A 13,684-nucleotide genomic window follows, 5' to 3' on the forward strand; every position below is an offset into this window, starting at 1 on the left:
TGCAAATATAGAGTCAGAAATCTTTTCTTGGGGGCTGAACAGATGGATCAGTGGTTAAGACGTTTGCCTGCAAAGCCTAAGGACCCAGTTCGATTCCCCAGAACCCATGTAAGCTGAATGCACACAAGGGGGCACATGCATCTGGAATTTGTTTGCAGTGGCTAGAGGCTCTGGCGCGCCCATTATATCTGCCTCTCATTCTCTCTAACTAGCTAACTAACTAAATTAATTAATTAAATTAAGTTAAAAAGTCCTTTCTCAGAGGAAAGTACTGTTCAGGGCGTGTGAGACTCTGGGGCAGACTTAGGCTTTGTGGTGGTGCACATCTGTAACCCCAGTACCCAGGAGGCTGAGACAGGGGCACTGTGATTTCAAGGTCAGCCTGAACTACGTAGGGAGACTCTATCTAAAAGAAAGAAAAGGAAGGAAGAAAGATTCAGGAGTTTTCATCTGTACGTCTCCAGTACTGTGCAAGGGTCAGGGTTCGCGCACGCGGTACACAAAACGTCCCCAGCTTCCTCGATGAGCACTTTCTTTTGACAGAAGTAGATGACCTGAGCCTTTATGATCTGGATGGAGAAGAGAGCCCCTGCGGAGAGTGTGTGGGGTCCCTCCCCGCACAGGTTTGCATAGGTATTGAGTATAGATAGCATACAGGTATTGCACCTAAGTGGATTTACTAAAGTTATAAGAAAGCAATTGGTACCTACATGCTGAATGCAAATATATAATGCAATGGCTCCATGCTGAAAACAAAATAATACTATGACCCAACGAACAGATTGACTTTTAAGAGCTTAAGAAGATAATTTACACAAAAAAAGAAGACAATAACATTTTAGTCAACAGTTGAGGGAATTCGGTCTTATTACGCTCTGTCCGTTGTGGGACATCGGTCCAACCCGTGCCGGCCCTTTCTCCAACTCACCACAGTGTGCTCTGGAGGGTTCGGCCAAGCCCTGAGGGGGGCACAGAGGCGTCGGGCAGCAGGGGCTCTGCTTCTTGCGGACCCGTCTCCTCAGAGCTGTCAGAGTCAGTTTCTCCATCTTCCATGTGGTACAGCCCCAATTTGGAATTCAGCAGATTCATTTCCTTATAAAAGTTCTGGAAAAAAAATTAAAGGAGCAATCGGCTGTTTAAAAAGCATTATTCCAGGGCTGGGGAGATGGCTTAGCTGTTAAGGCACTTGCCTGCAAAGCCAAAGGACTCAGGTTCAATTCCTCAGTACCCACATAAACCAGATACACAAGGTGACACATGTGTCTGGAGTTCATTTGTAGTGGCTAGAGGCCCTGGCAGACTCATTCTCTCTTAATCTCTCTCTCTCTCTCTCTCTCTCTCTCTCTCTCTCTACATATATATATATATATATATATATATATATACACATACATAATAGCTATAAGGTCATCTGATCATTACCTGGGAGATATATACATATATATACATACATATATATATATATATATATATATATATATATATATATATATATACATACATACATACATATATATATGTATGTATGTATATATTTGGATTTTTGAGGTAGGGTTTCACTCTAGCTCAGGCTGACCTGGAATTCACTACTAAGTCTCAGGGTGGCCTCAAACTCATGGCAATCCCCCTACCTCTGTCTCCCGAGTGCTGAGATTAAAGGTGTGCGCCACCATGCTTGGCTTTGCCCATTCTCTTTTTATCTGCCTCTTTTTCTCCCTCTCTCTCTCTTTCTCAAATAAATAAATAAAATATTTTTTCTAATTTTTAAACAATATTTTGAGAGAAAGAGGCAGAGAGAGAGAGAAAGAGAGAGAGAGAGAGAAAGAGAGAGGGAGAGAGAGAGAGAGAGAGAGAGAGAGAGAAAGAGAGAGAGAATGGGCACTCCAGGCCCTCCAGCCACTGCAAATGAATTGCAGATGCATGCACCCCCTTGTGCATTTGCCTTACATGGGGTCTTGGAGAATCGAACCAGGATCCTTTGGCTTTGCAGGCAAACACCTTAACTGCTAAGCCATCTCTCTCTCCAGCCTTGAAATATTTTTTAAAAGCATTATTCCAGAACTCTCCCAGTCTGACCGCGGATGACCCCACAGTCACTGATGTATGTGACCGCAGTGTGTACCCAGCGTGGTAGAGGAGGAGGTGGAACATGTATGCTGGTCTTCGCGGCATTGTTCACGCGGGACAGTCTGTACTGAGTCCGCCTCTTCCGCTTGACCATGTGCGCCACACACATGTCAAGTGTGATTACTGTCCCCAGGCACTGCTCTAAGACACAGTGATGCGCAAAACGGACAAGGGGCAAGCGATCTATCACAAGCCCACTCACAAGGCCTGCGGAACAAATAACACTCACCCGAAAACAAGCATGCATTAAAGGGTGTAGATTCAGAAACATGCTAAGGGGCTGCAGAGATTGTTCAGTGGTTAAGGCGCTTGCCTGCGAAGCCTAAGACCCAGGTTTGATTCTCCAGGACCCACGTAAGCCAGATGCACAAGGTGGTGCTTGCGCCTGGAGTTTGTTTGCAGTGGCTGGAGGGCCTGGTGCGTCCCTTCTCTCTCTCTCTCTCTCTCTCTCTCTCTCTCTCTCTGCCTCTCTCGTACACAAAGGAAATAAATAATAAAATATTTTTAAAGAAGAACATGCTAAAGCCACGGTTTCATGGGAGCCGAGAACATGAGCCCCAGAGAAGAGGAGCGAGCCTGTACCTCTAAGCAGGAAGGTGAGCGCACTCACTCATGCATTCATTCATTCATTCACCCTTTCATTGCTTCAGTCACTTTGACCTCAGTGTCTAAGGTGTTGGGGACGGACCTCAACAGCGACCTCATCTCTCTGGCTGGGAGAGACAGCAGGAGTGTCTGGATGAACACAGGATGTTTGAATCCAGTCTTACTCAGCCTTGAAGGACAGACAGGGTGGAGGAAAACTTCCGATGGAGGGGGAGGACAAGAAGGAGTAGAGGGAAGGACTTGGGAGTACTCCAGAGTCAGGAGAGATTTTGTTAGGCCAAAGTAGAAGGCCCAAAGGGAGGGGAAGAAGCAGGCACAAGACCAGAGACCGGAATCCGGATGCGCCCTCGGCTTCTAGGAGGAATTGCTTGCGTTTGGCACGCATCTGTCCGCTGACTTATTTGGACAGGTGTCTGTGACCACTCACCTTTATTCTTTCAAGGAGTCTCTCCTTTAATTCGTGGGCTTCGTTGCAAGCATCGACCTGAAAAGACACGCACAATTCTGGATGAAGTAGCAACTATGGTTTGAGGTTTCTTAACAGACACGTTCATCTGATACCCCTGGAGAAGTGAGGACGGCCTGGGTGTTGGTCCTTGGCTTCTATGTTGTCTGAGGCAGGGGCTCTTGTGGTTGGGCACTGTGTGTGCCCGCCTAGCTGGTCTGCCAGCTTCTGGGGATTCTCCTGTCTCTGCCTCCCATCTCGTCACAGGAGCACTGGATTACACACGCATAACCTCGTCCTTCGTTGCACGGGAGTTGGGGATCTGAACTCACACCCTCATACGTGGCAAGTGCTGTATCCACTGAGCCACCGCCCCAGCCCCTCCAGCAAGTGATGCTTTTGTTACTGTTGTTGCCGAGACAGCCCAGGCTGACTTGGAACTCACCCTGTGGTCCCAGGCTTGCCTTGAACACATAGAAATCCTCCTATTCAGCTTCCCGAGTGCTGGGATTGAAGGAGTATGCCACCATGCCTGGCCAAAGTTTTATGTATGTATTTATTTATGATTCTGCAACTGCAAATGAACCCACGTGCATGTGGCTTTATACGGGTACTGGGGAATGGAACCTGGGCCAGCAGGCTTTGCAAGACCCATGACTGATTCTTCAAGCAACTCTGGCCAGAGCAACCAAAAGTGTGTGTGGCTTCTTGAGGCACAGTTTCCCATGTGTGAAGTGCTACAGAGCCGACAAGATAAAGTGATTAAATCTAAACATCAACCTTGTATTATGTAGCAGTGGCCAAAAGCAGTAAGATGGTGTGGTGGTTTGAGTCAGGTGTCCCCATAAACTCAGGTGTTCTGAATGCTAGGTTCCCAGCTGATGGAGATTGGGGAATTAACGCCTCCTGGAGGCAGTGTATTGTTGGGGGGCGGGCTTATGGGTGTTATAGCCAGTGTCCCCTTGCCAGTGTTTGGCACACTCTCCTGTTGCTATGGTCCACCTTATGTTGGCCAGGGGGTGATGTTCATCCTCTGCTCATGCCATCGTTTTCCCCTGCCATTGTGGAGCTTCCCCTCGAGCCTGTAAGCCAAAATAAACCTCTTTTTCCCAGAAGCTGCTCTTGGTTGGGTGATTTCTACCAGTAATGCGAACCGGACTACAACGGATGGCATCTACCAGCATAGAAAATCACTGAAGAAAAATATCACATGAGAAAACAAGTTGTAAAACAATAGCAATATGTATATATATATATATCTATATATATATACATGTATATATACATTGAGAAGTATCTAAGCATACTAAAACATTTGTCCTTGAAGGAGCAAGATTTTTCATCTTTATGTGAATTAGTTTCATACTGTTTCATTGCTAAAATAAGCACGTATTATTATTATTTTTTTTCCTGAGGTAGGGTCTCACTCTAGCTCAGGCTGACCTGGAATTCACTATGGAGTCTCAGGGTGGCCTCGAACTCACGGCGATCCTCCTACCTCTGCCTCCTGAGTGCTGGGATTAAAGGCGTGCGCCACCACGCCCGGCTCGTATTACTTTTATTGGAAAAAGTATGTACCCGTACATGTACTTCCACGAAGGATATTAACACTACAGGGCGAGGAAGACCGAGGCCAGCTCTCTCCATCTAGAAATGTGGGAGAGTCGCTTAGTGGCTTCACATCCTCTTCCTTCCCCGGTGGTGCCGTGAACCGAACCCAGGGCCTTGCGTTCAGTGTTCAGTCACTGAGCTGCATTCCCAGCCACTTCATTTTCCTCTTCTGAAAACAAGGGCGTAGAGGAAACGACATCAAGAGCCTTCTAGGCCTCACCTCCTGACTATACCTACCTGTCTTTGAATTTTAGATTCCATTCCCTCACATCCTGTAATTTGAAATTTCTTTCAAAAATTGTTTTTCCTCCTTAGCTATAAGGCCATCTGATCATTACCTGGGCCAATTGGTTATTCATTTCTTTTAATTGCTTTTTAATCTCCATGATCTTCATCTGTAAATAAAGGTATAACACAGAATTATAATGAATGATGAATGGAACTGAAGCAAAACAAATGCCCGGCTTGTTTTTTTTTGAGGTTAAACACCTTCATAGTCATAACTAATAGCTGTGTTTCCCTCATACTGTTTGTTTTAACTTCTTTTGGGGGGTGGGTTTCAAAGTACATTCTCACTCTAGCTCAGGCTGACCTGGAATTCATTATGTAGTTCGAGGCTGGCCTCGTACACACAATGGCCTTCCTACCTCTGCCTCCCAAGTGCTGGGATTAAAGGGGTATGCCGTCACACCCAGCCTGTGCTGATGTACAAAATTAATATAATATCAAATCAATAAAGTATTATTTGCCAGAAAAAAATATTAATTGTGCCCTATGCAAATGGCCCCTGAGGGCTGGAGAGATGACTTAGTGGTTAAGCGCTTGCCTGTGAAGCCTAAGGACCCCGGTTCGAGGCTTGATTCCCCCAGGACCCACGTTAGCCAGATGCACACAGGGGTGCACGCATGTGGAGTTCTTTGGCAGTGGCTGGAGGCCCTGGCGCACCCATTCTCTCTCTCTCTCTGCCTCTTTCTCTCTGTGTCTGTCGCTCTCAAATAAATAAATAAAAAACAAATGGCCCCTGAGCTGTCCTAGTGCTAGCGGGATACAAACAACAGGAACACTGGCCACCTCAAGTTTCTACCCCTTGGCAGTATGCGTTCGCGGTAGAGCACATGGCTGCCTCATTTTGTAGCAAATTAGCTCAGGACCAGCCCCTGCAGTGTGCAGTTGAAAGGCTCAGAAGGAGCTGCGCTCGGAGCCTCATGTTCAGTTGCTGTCATAAACGTCTTCCCACACAGCTCAGCACAGACAACTAGCTCAGGCAGAATGGAAGCTGAAGTTTACATGGAGAGGCTGGAAAGCCTTGTGGTCTTGGGGCTCACTGTCTGGCAATGCCCCTTCAAATCCTGGTTCCATAGCCAAAAGGTCTTTTTAAAAAATATATTTTATTTATTTACTATTTTATTTTTTAAATATTTTATTTTTTATTTATTTGACAGAGAGCGAGAGGGTGGGGGGAGAGAATGGGAGCTCCAGGGCCTCGAGCCACTGCAAACTCCAGGCGCATGTGCCCCCTTGTGCATCTGGCTTACTTGGGTCCTGAAAAATCGAACCTGTGTCCTTTGGCCTTGCAGCTAAGCCATCCCTCCAGCCCTTTATTTATTTATTTGACAGAGAAAGAGGGAGGGGGAGAGAGAGAGGGAGAGAACGGGTGTGCCAGGGCCTCCAGCCACTGCAAACGAACTCCAGATGTGTGTGTCCCCTTGTGCATCTGGCTAATGTGGATCCTGGGGAATCCAACCTGGGTCCTTTTTTGGCTTTGCAGACAAACAACTTAACTGCTAAGCCATTCCTACAACCCTAAAGGTCTTTGAAACAGATCTTTTTCTGTCTTGCCATTTTTTCTTAATCAATTTTGCCAATTTCCCATTTTTTCTTAACTTTGTGTAACAATTACATGTTAATTTTTTATACACACAGAGAAATACATAAAAAACTTTTGGAATTTTTTTAAAATGTTGTTTTCTTATTTTTATTTATTTGAGAGTGAGAGAAAGATGCAGAGAGGCGGAGGGGCAGAGAGAGAGAGAGAGAGAGAGAGAGAGAGAGAGAGAGAGAGAGAGAATGGGCATGCCAGGGCCTCCAGCTGCAGCAAATGAACTCCAGATGTGTGTGCCCCCTTGTGCATCAGGCTTACATGGGTTCTGGGGACTCAAACCTGGGTTCTTTGGCTTTGCAGGCAAGTGCCTTAACTGCTAATCCATCTCTGCAGCGCTAGAATTTTTTAACTTTTTTGTTTATTTATTTATTTATTTGACAGCAACAGAGAGAGAGAGAGAGAGAGAGAGAGAATGGGTGCACCAGGGCCTCCAGCCACTGCAAACGAATTCCATATGTGTGCGCCCCCTTTTGCATCTGGCTAACATGGGTCCTGGGGAATCGAGCCTCAAATCAGGGTTCTTAGGCTTCACAGGCAAGCACTTAACCGCTAAGCCATCTCTCCAGCTCAGAAATTTTTATTTTGAGACAGGGTCTCATGAAGACAAGGCTGGACTTACTCTATATAGCAAAGCTCCTGATTCCTCCTGTCTCTATTTCCTAAATGTGAGGATTACCAATGTGTGTCACCATATCTGGCAATCTATCTATCCTCTATCTGTGCCAACACAGAGAAAGAAAAACACACACATACAGAGAAAGATGTACTATGTACGTACATACATACATACATACATACTTACACATCACCTTCCCCATCAGCATATACATCTATCTGCCAAGGACAGAGCATGTCCTATTTTTAAAAGCACTTATTTTTTTAAAAGTTTATTTGAAAGCAGAAATTTATTTGCAAGCAGAGGAGACAGAGAGATAATGGGCATGCCAGGGCCTTTAGCCACTACAAACTCCAGATGCATGTGTCACCTTGTGCATCTGGCTTACATGGGTACTGGGGAATCGAACCTGGGTCCTTTGGCTTCACAAGCAAGTGCCTAAACCATTAAGCCATCTCACCAGCCCTAAAAATACTTATTAAGGTATAATTTATGTATGGTAAAACTCATCTTTTTATTTTATTTATTTATTTGAGAGAGAGGCAGATAGAGAATGGGCATACCAGGGCTTTCAGGCACTGCAAACAAATTCTAGACACATGTGCCACCTTGTGCATCTGGCTTATGTGGGTCCTGGGAAATAGGAGCCTTAACCACTAAGCCATCTCTTCATTCCTAATGTCAGTAAGGCATCACTTTGCTACCTCTGTGCACAGTATTGGCACCTCTAAGTCTTAACTTCTCTCTGTGCTTTCCCTAGACAGGATAAATCCATACTCTCTTTCAAGTGTCAACTCTTTTGATGATTAACCTTTATAAATAATTCTCAGATGTACTCTTTAAGCTCATTAGTTACCTACTACTTGAACTTTTTACCTATAACCGTAGGAGTAAACAGATGTACTTTCCCTAATAAAAGATGAGCTCTCCTTTCAGCCGCCCACTTCTCCAGTTGGAGTCCACCCTATGAGGTCACTCAGTTACAAACTCTGTCTGGGACTGTGTTATTGTGTTGCCACCCCACCAATATGCCCAGCTAAATTCCAGAAGCCCCTGTTCTCTACATTTGTCCGGCTTCCTGTACACAATGTAACAGGAAAACTGGCAACTGTGAAAACAACACGAGAAAGCTCATGGAGGCCTCTCAGTCCACACAGCTGAGCGCCTGTGCTCCAGGGATGGACTTCTCGATGAATTCATTTCCTGGCTGTTCTCTGTGTCCTGCCAAGGGCCAGGGCATCATGACTCAGCAAAGAATCTCTCCTTCCCAAACACCCTTGTCCTCCATGCCATCAAAACCGAAGCCTACCACGCATCTGGGAGGGTGGGGAGAGGGAATCACTCTAGCTTCGGAGTCATCAAAGGAAGCGATGTCACTTGGGAGGAAGGTGTTCCACTCTGACCAGGGAGCGCGCTGCCTGTGACAGCAGACTCTTCCTCGTGCCATGTCTGTTTGATATCAGGAAGGGACGGGGTGGCGGAGGTCTCCACCTGAGGCTTACCTCAATGTTTTCCCCCTGGTTATCATCGTCTAGGTTTTCAGTTTGGTCTTCCAAGGATGTCACCTCACTTAATAAGCTGCAAACAGATAAAAGATGGCATAAGTCCCCTGACTTAATAAAAATCACTCATATAGGAGATGTTTCTCATCTTTCGAAGATGAAATGGTATTTCTTTATACAAAGACACTTAGATAGTGACTGTCCTGGACGGTGACTCTACTTGGAAGTTACAAGTTAAATATAAGTACAGATAAAAAAATGTGCTCTAAACACTCCAGGCAGCACAAAGAGATGTGAGCTTGACCGGAAGGAGAGCTTCGCTACGCCAAGGACACCACTGAGGGCATGAAGGGACACGGGCAAATCAGAAACAGAATTCCTTTTCTTAGCTCTGGGGACTGAACCCAGGGCTCTGTGCACACATGACAAGCCTCGAGCTATATCCCCAGCCTGGAGAATGAATCTACAGAGGATCTGGACGTCTATGCAAAAACATGGAAAGAATCCCGAGCACTCAGCAGCAAACCTGGCATCGTTCTACACACATGTGACCCCAGTACTTGAGAGGTGGAGGCAGGAGGAGCTCAAGGTCATCTTTAGCTGCAGAAGGAGTTTGAGGTCGACCTGGGCTTCACGAGACATTCTCAAACAAAACAGGGGCTGGAGATATGGCTTAGCAGTTAAGGCACTTGCCTGCAAAGCCAAAGGACCCAGGTTTGATTCCCCAGGCCCCATGTTAGCCAGAAGCACGAGGTGGTGCAGGTGTCTGGAGTTCATCTGCAGTGGCAGGAGGCCCTGGTGTGCCCATTCTGTCTCTCTGTCTGCCTCTTTCTCTCCCACTCTCTCAAATAAACAAATAAATAAAATAAAAATAAAAATAAGAAAAATAGGCCTCGCCATGCCTAGCACTCCCTTCACAAGACCGTCATAATAGGAGGAAAAGATGATGACATCAAAATAAAAGACTAAAGGAGAGAGGGAGAGGACATGATGGAGAGTGGAGTTGGGAAGGGGAAAGTAGGGGAGGGGAGAGTTGGAACATGCTGGGGCCCCTGGGGACACCCCAAGTGTGTATTTCCAACGCTAGCTTCCCTTTACTCACATTCCTTATGCACCAGGCCCACAACTGCATCTCCTCATAAGTCCCTACACCTAGCTCCTCTTTATGCAGAGGAAACTCAAGCTGGGGTGTAGCTCGGTTGGTCGCGTGCTGGCGCAGCAAGCCCTGGGTTGGACCCCGGGCACTGCGTGAAGTGCATGTGGTGCCCGCCTGTAATCCCAGCGCTGGGGAGGTTTGAGGGGAGAATCCGAGGCTCAAGACCATCCTGAGCTACACAGCGAGTCCTGGCTGGCGAGACATGATGTCAAAAAGAATGACTGGGGTCCTGAACATGTCTCTTTGGTGAGCAGTGCAGCTTAAATGAGTATGTAAGAGAAAGCCTCGAGCCAAGAGAGCAAAGCCGCAGACGACTCGAAGCTCCGCGACGTGAAGCTGGCCTCTACCCCAAGCCTCTCTGCTCCTTCTATTCACTACCTTCCCATCCACAACGGCCGTGGGCGTGCCACCATCACCTCCTCATTGTGCTTTCCGACGTGTTTATCTTTTGCATAATATTGTGGATCTTCTCCATCCAGTCAAGGTGGTCGGCTCCAAGCTCCCTCGCTCGTAGACCCATTTTCGAGCTCCAGTAGCTGAGCCTGGGGAAGGCGCTCTCCTGACTCCTGCAGAGACAGCGACCTGGTCGCTGGAAGGCAGTGAGCAGGAAGCATCTCTCACCTTCACTGCTCTTCTCCGAGTGGCACGTTTTCTGCTCATGCTCTTCCTGTCACCCACTTGGGCCAGGTGGGCACTTATAACCCCAGAAGTGAAGCCTGGGCATTTCTGTGATATTCATTCTAACAGATCTTTAAAGGGCTGGCTAGAACAAAGTATTTTATAAGATATTTTGTTATGTACGTGTTTGTGTGATTACATAGTATGGGGGATTGCACCCAGGGCCTCACGCTAAGCAAGCACTCCACTACTGAGCTAAGTTCCAACCCTAGAAAGAAATATGCTTTAAATTCTGCCTGTGGAATTAAATTTCCTGGTGATCAGAATAATTATCACAAGCCGGAGAGATGGCTCAGCCATCAGGGGTGCTTACTTTCAATGCCTGCTGTTCTGGGTTCAATTCCCCAGTACCGAATAAAACCAGTTGCAGGAACTGGTGTGTGCATCTAGAATTCATTTACAGTGGCAAGAGACCGTGGTGTGCCCATACACACAGTCTCTCTTCCTCTCTCTCTCTTTCTCTTTTTGTCCCTTCACAAATAAATAGAAGAGAATAATTTTCACATGTAGGAAGGAAATTATCTGAGAGTGTTGAGATAATAAATTAATTTCAAGCTTCAGAGCAAAGTCTGCAAAAGTGATTGGCCCCAGGGCTCTGTCTATGACTCCCAGGACTGTACCCCAGAACTGTACTCCAAGACTGCCCCACAGCTCTGTCTGCCCCCCAGTACTGTACCCTCAGGCTCTGCCTGTATCCCTAGGACTGAACGAGCCCTGTCGTCTTGTGCATGGGATGAGCCCACACACACACACACACACGGATGTGTGCTTGCCATGGTTCATGAGCCACACCCTGCACACATGGCTGCATAGTTGCCATGGTTCACGACACATGGGTGCATGGTTGCCATGGTTCATGACACATGTGGGTGCCTACTTGCACACAGTTCAGCACATGCGTGGATCTTACGTCTCCCGGGCTCTTCCTTCAAGCCTTTCTAAACTTCACTGCCCCTCCCCCACTACCACTCAGTGTCCTGACTTGATCGTGCAAAGGCTTACAGTTCCGGCGTGTTCCTCTCCAAAACCCACGGGGATGATGTCACGTGAGGGCCGTTGTGATCAAGGTCTCCTTCGTGCTCATCCTGTTCGCTCCACAGGCCCTGGCCAGGTTCAGCCCCCTGATGCAGCCTCTCCTGATTGAAATGGTGGGGAACAGAGCAGAACACATGGGTTTTCCTGAGACACGGTGACTCCTCCTGCACCTCCCAATGCCCCTTCTCTGGGAGGAAGCAGGCAGGCCTTTCTGGGCCCAGCACCTGCTAACACATGGGCTGGTTATGCAGGAATGCCTTCCTTCCAGTTTGCAGGGGGCTGGGGCAGGATCATGTCCAACACCCGGTGTCCACAGGAAGAGCTCTTCTGGGGGGAGTAAATAGAACCCCACCTGACCTCAGACGCCAAAACTCTAGTATGGTGAGATGACGGTTCTGGCCTCTTCAAGACATAATGTCATCACCCACCTGGCCAAGAGACCACCTCCACCTAAAGACATGCTGCGGAGGGCTGGAGAGATGGCTTAGTGGTTAAGGCGCTTGCCTGCAACGCCTAGGGACCCACGTTCGACTCTCCAGGTCCCATGTAAGCCTGACGCACAAGGTTACCTAAATGTGTAAGGTCACACATGTGCATAAGGTGGCGCACACGGCTGGAGTTTGATTGCAGTGGCTGGAGGCCTTGGCACACCAATTCTCTCTTTTTCTCATTAAAAAATTGCAAAAAAAAAAAAAAAGGAAGAAAAGACATGCTATGGAGGTGGGAGGGATAGTCATACCCTAAATGAGAACATACTTGTACTCACCGGAAGCCCTTCCTTGGAGCAGTTGTTCACAAATCTACGCTGGAGACCACCCATTCTTTTGGAATTCTAACTCAAAAAACATAATCTTTTCTTTTTTCTCTTATATTTTGTTGCCCAGACACCTTAGACGTTTCCATTGTTTTCTCAATATATTTCCTGGATTTTTTTTTTTTTTCTCAGGTAGGGCCTCACTCTAGCTCAGACTGACCTGGAATTCACTATGGAGTCTCAGGGTGGCCTTGAACTCATGGAGATCCTCCTGCCTCTGCCTCCTGAGTGCTGGGATTAAAGGTGTGCGCCACCACGTCTGGCTTCAAATTTCCTGTTATTTTATTCACGTACTCAAAAAAGAAAAAAAAAAAAACACCCCTCAATGTCAGACAGGTGATGTGCACACCAGTGATCCCAGTATTCAGGAGGCTGAGGCAGAACTGCCATGAGTTCGAGGACAGCCTGGGCAACATAGTTAGTACCACGCCAGCCTGGGTGATATAACAAGACCTTGGCCCAAACAACAAACCAAATCTAACAAAACCAATAAAACAACAAGGGAGGGGTGTCCGGCGTTGAGGCTGTCTGAAGAGCTGTAACAACTAAATGCATGGCATAGACCATGTTCGGATGCTGGCTGAAAACACACGTCTAGGGCTGGAGGGATGGCTCAGAGGTTAAAGGCATTGCATGCAAAGACTGCCAGCCTGAGTTCGATTCCCCAGCACCCATATGAAGCCAGATGCACAAAGTGTCAGCAGCAAGAGGCCCTGATGAGCTCATTCTCTCTCGCTCCCTCTCCCCCTCATAAATAAATATCCTTTAACAAGTTTGGGGCCTGGAGAGATGGCTAAGCAGTTAACGTGTTTGCCTGCAAAGCCTGAGGACCCAGGTTTGATTTCCCAGAACCCATGTGAGCCAGACGCACAAGGTGGCACATGTCTCTGGAGTTCGTTTGCAGTGGCTAGAGGCCCTGGTATGTACATTCTCTTTCTCTATCTGTCTCTCTTCTCTCTATCTGTCTATGCTCACAAATAAATAAAAATATTTAAAAAGTAAAAAGTAAATAAATAAAAGTTTGGGCTGGAGCGATAGCTTAGTGGTTAAGGCACTTGCCTGAAAAGCCAAAGAACGCAGGTTTTATTCCACAAGACCCATATGAGCCAGGTGCACAAGGTGGCACATGTGTCTGGAATTCGTTTGCAGTGGCTGGAGGCCCTGGTGCCCCATTCTCTCTCTCTCTCAAATAAATAGAAAAAAAAATTTTGA

At 47.0% G+C, this 13,684-nt stretch overlaps 1 protein-coding gene across 1 annotated transcript in view; it reads right to left on the minus strand.

Annotated features, from left to right (window-relative positions):
- Smco2 (single-pass membrane protein with coiled-coil domains 2) overlaps positions 1-13,684 on the minus strand; it is a 36,977-nt gene that overhangs the window by 2,537 nt on the left and 20,756 nt on the right. The window contains exons 5-10 of the mRNA XM_045139442.1: positions 11,626-11,759; positions 10,362-10,511; positions 8,790-8,865; positions 5,128-5,184; positions 3,161-3,217; positions 929-1,104 (exon numbers count right to left, since the gene is read on the minus strand). Of these exons, the coding sequence (XP_044995377.1) occupies positions 929-1,104; positions 3,161-3,217; positions 5,128-5,184; positions 8,790-8,865; positions 10,362-10,511; positions 11,626-11,759 (650 nt within the window). The remainder of the gene's footprint in view (positions 1-928; positions 1,105-3,160; positions 3,218-5,127; positions 5,185-8,789; positions 8,866-10,361; positions 10,512-11,625; positions 11,760-13,684) is intronic.

This window comes from Jaculus jaculus, chromosome 22 (genome assembly GCF_020740685.1).
Source record: "Jaculus jaculus isolate mJacJac1 chromosome 22, mJacJac1.mat.Y.cur, whole genome shotgun sequence".
NCBI classification, from domain to species: Eukaryota; Metazoa; Chordata; class Mammalia; order Rodentia; family Dipodidae; genus Jaculus; species Jaculus jaculus.